The sequence below is a fragment of the Sinocyclocheilus anshuiensis genome, unplaced genomic scaffold, assembly GCF_001515605.1.
Source record: "Sinocyclocheilus anshuiensis isolate Anshui unplaced genomic scaffold, SAMN03320099.WGS_v1.1 scaffold737, whole genome shotgun sequence".
In the NCBI taxonomy this organism is placed as follows: Eukaryota; Metazoa; Chordata; class Actinopteri; order Cypriniformes; family Cyprinidae; genus Sinocyclocheilus; species Sinocyclocheilus anshuiensis.
In genome coordinates this window covers 636070-640356 of record NW_015540908.1, presented here as the reverse complement: position 1 = coordinate 640356, position 4287 = coordinate 636070, and the positions used below count along the sequence as shown (strand labels likewise).

The 4287-nt window shown below is 38.7% G+C and overlaps 1 protein-coding gene across 1 annotated transcript in view; it reads right to left on the bottom strand.

Annotated features, from left to right (window-relative positions):
* Positions 1-4287, bottom strand: part of LOC107689174 (cytohesin-2-like) — a 20219-nt gene that overhangs the window by 12148 nt on the left and 3784 nt on the right. Inside the window, exons 2-3 of the mRNA XM_016487096.1 lie at positions 1637-1787; positions 1281-1347 (exon numbers count right to left, since the gene is read on the bottom strand). Of these exons, the coding sequence (XP_016342582.1) occupies positions 1281-1347; positions 1637-1787 (218 nt within the window). The remainder of the gene's footprint in view (positions 1-1280; positions 1348-1636; positions 1788-4287) is intronic.

Genomic DNA, 4287 nt, shown 5'->3' with positions numbered 1-4287 from the left:
TTCTAATCTGACTGGACAAGAGACTTTCTATTGATATTTCCTCCTGCGCGCGTTCTAGACGGGCTGTCAGTCAGTGCAGTTACAGTGTTGCGCCACAAGGTGGTGGCTGTCATTCAACTACACGTTCAAAAACGCTGATTCATTCTATCAAAGAGACGTAATGAAACACGCTGTTGAAATAATTTTAACTTTGAGCGCCACTTTAAAAGGCTCAGCTGACCAGTTATGCATCGATGCTTAGACAGAGATTTCGCTTTCCTTGGACATGACAACCTATTTTCACAAATATATATGACTCGGCCTGGAGGACAGACGCAAGTAATCGCACGCGCTCAGTCGATCTCTCTCTCATTCACTGTCTGTTTAGGCTTGTTAAGTGCAAATCTACGGAGCTTCTGTACAAATCAGCATGGTACACATTATGTTATCATTACTAACTTGTTTAATATTCAGTCCACATGCATGAAGTGTAAAACGAGAAGGGCATAACCTTACAAAAAAATAAAACACGCAAAAATCGCGGTTGCTGCGGTTCTTGCATTCCTCTGCGGTTTGCTCGTCAATAGTATTGCGATAATGCGGTTATCGCGACAGCCCTAGTAGTGTCCGTGATGTCACCCGTAGGTTTCCGAAGAGCGTTTTTAAAGCTCAAAGTGGGCGGAGGCGGCCGTCGCCATCTTTGCAGCGTGTCACCGCGCGTCACTCCCGGATAATCGAAAATGGGCAAAGAGGTGGGAGCTGGTTGCTGAAACCACGCCCACCTAGCTCGACGGTGGTGACAGCAGCGGCAACCCACCTGTCACTCAAGTGGCCACGCCCTTAATTATGCAGAACTTTAAGGCTTAATATAATTTAAACGGATGAAATTTGTTGAATGAAACTCACAGTTGTCATGAAGGGCAAAATTAGCTATATAAACCAAAATAATTTTTTGAACCAGGCTGTAAACATGTTTTTTTCTGCTGTAAAGTTGGGCATTTTAACATGGGGAGTCTATGGGATTGACTCCCTTTTGCAGCCAGCCTCTAGCGGCCAGTCGATGAATTACAGTTTAAGTCACTTCTTTGTTGGCATCACGAGAGAGAGCGGGAGGTTGCCGCTTGGTATATACACAGTTGTGCTCATAAATTTACATGCCCCTAGCAAAAAATGTAAATGTTAATAATGTTAACTAAATAAGAGGGATATACTGTATAACTGTATATTAAAATGCAACCCTGTGATATTATTGCTGGTAAACAATGGCTCAATTTTTTTTTTTTTTAAACAGGACGGCTTACCTTTTTCGGATCCATGTTGAATTTCTTCCTGCCCATGGCCACATGCCGACTCTTCTGTAATGTTTTACTACAAAAAAAAACAAAACAGAGAGGAGGTCAATACTGTTTTCGCGTTTGAGGGGTGAAGTACAAGGACTCACTTTGAGTGTCCTACAAACCTACAGCATGTAGAGTTCAAGTTCATGTCAACGACTGCACTGTATACACAGCAACTGAGAGATAACGTCTGTGTGCTTTTATTTGAGTGTTGTCTATTAGAGAAGGCAAATTGGAGAACGAAATAAAGCAAACACTGGAGCAACAACCAGAAGCACAAACCGGTTCCCATCAATAAAACGGGTAAATGTGAGACTAACCTGCCCTCTGTGCTGCTCTCCAGCCCCTCCACCTCTATAATGGCTTGTCTCAGCTCCTCTTTCAGTCGCTGGATCTCCAGAAGCAGCGCTCCTTTCCTGCGCCGGATCTCCTCCAGCTCGGAGCGCTCCTCTGGGCTCAGGTCCGCTGGGACTGTGGGCGAAATGAGGACACAGGGTCTGCATAGGCTTTTCACTTCCGTTCTTATTCACTAAACATCCAGGCCTCTTTCACACAAATCCACACAGTTTTCCACGTTAACGGTCACTCGTTTTCCTGCTGGCCTGTGTCTAATATATCATTCACTTTATGATGTGAGATGGAAATGCAAACATGCGCAGGAGCTGTTTACATACTGGAGACGTTTGCATTCAGGTTATCTGTGGACTAACGGACGACTCTTACGACACCAGCTGGTGTTTGGAGGGTTTAAAGGGAGCAAGCCAGGACAGAACAGAGCCAAACCCACAGCAGCTCAGAAAGCAGCGGCTGCAGGCAGAGACACATACTCGACGCTCCTCGCAAAACACATTTCACAAGCTTCAGATCAAATCCTCAAGCCAATCACTTAAAAAAATGTTTTTTAAATCACACTGTCAGCTTCTGCTTCGGTGATATAAAGTACAATGGGGTGTAAAGTCAGAGATCGCTAATGAAAATGCTTCTACTTTGCATTTTTCTACTTCATACAATTTGTTTCCATCGCACTTCAAAATATCAGAATGACCATTTTGTTACATTTGGATGATAGAACCAAAAGTACCGACCCACATCAACCCCTTTCCTCCAAACTCCACCTTGTTTAAAGTATTTTAATTTAAAAAGGTACAGTAGTAGGGCCGCACAATTAATCGAATTTCTAATCGCAATTACAACTACGGATGCCACAATTACGTAATCGTTCAAAGCAGCAATCATTTAAAGTCCACGTATGTTATTCTGCATGCTTTTCTTTCTACATGTTATCTTAAGGGTTTTTCCATTGTTTTAATTTTAGTATAACATTATAATACCATGCATATTTTTACCTTTTTATTTAAAGAGAAACCAATCCGATGTATAGTTGATATTTGAGGCTTAATACTATAGAAAAGCAGTAAGAGTTTTTCAGTTTTGTTTATTTTCATATAAAAATATGGCATGCAGTTGCTTCAAACAAAGGTGTAAACATCATTAATTCAATCGTAAATTAATAATCGCAATTACAATTTCAAAGGAATAATCGACAATTATGATTTTTGTCATAATCGCTGCGAGCAGCCCTAAGTAGTAGTAGTAGTATATTTTTATTTAATGCCATGTCAGCATCTTAGGCTATTTTCATGGCAAAATAGAAGAACAATAACAATACAATAAAAACCAGCAAACAAACAAACACAAGATATATTACACAAGATTTTTTTTACATTAACATGATAAAAATTCTAAAACTTTTTCTAGCAAAATTATACTAAACTCTTTACGTGAGTTCACTTCATAAAAGAGTTTTCTACATACATTAAAAGCTGGTCAGTCCAATAAAATATGTTTTTACAGAAAGGGGAATCTTGCAGAACATGCATTGAGTACGGTCTTCACCTTTCAGCAAAAATGCACGAGTCAGTCTTGTATGACCAACGCGACATCTGCTAAATACCACTGTATCGAATCTAGTTTTAAAAGAGATTTCCGGATGTATTTTATGTGATTTATTATTTGTATAAAAAGGTACAAAATAAGCAATATTTTATTCTAAAACAGCAGTTGCAAAATGTTTAAAGGCAATGATACAAAGAAAAAAATGTGCCAATTCAAATGACGTCAGTTTTGTCATTTCATCTGTCATTTGAACCTATTTTTGTTTCATCTGCAAATCCTAATTTTGCACAAATACCGAAAATATATTTTTTCTTTCTTTTCTTTTAGTTTAAAATAACAGTAAAAATAACCATCCAAAAATCCCTTATTCCAAACTCCCTTACCCCACTTCAAGTGTTTTCATTCCAAAAGATTCAAAATAAAAAACATTTTATTCTAAAACAGCAGTAAACAATTATGAAAATAGGTTAACAATTACAAAACAAAATCTGCCAATTCAGATGGTAGATGTTTTGTCATTTCATCTGTCATCTTTTGTTTCATCTGCAAATTCTAAATTTGTACAGATACTTTAAAAATCTTCTTTTTTGAAGAAGAATAAAGTTGAATAAATAATAATAATAATACGAGAATATCTCGGTCTCTGAGAATGTGTGGGAGCTGTATGAACAAAACCTGATGATCACGTTCACCAGCATCATCTGAGACGATCCAAAGAGCATCTTGAGCTTCAACAGAAGAACATCTCAGAAACAGAAACTCACAGATCAATTACACTTATGTACTTCCATCCGATTATTCACACGGAAATAGAAATTATGGGTTCAACACAATGTTTCTTTGTTATTTAAACCCCAGGTTTTTAAAGGGGCCCCTGTGGGCTTTTATAAGTCACTATACGTACACTCTAAAAAATGCTGGGTTAAATACAACCCAGTGCTGGGTAAATAGGGACAAACCGAGCAATTGGGTTGTTTTGACCCAGCGGTTGGGTTACTACTCCGAAGGTTGGGTTAAACATTTAACCCAACCGCTGGGTCAAAACAACCCAATTGCTGGGTTTGTCCCTATTTAC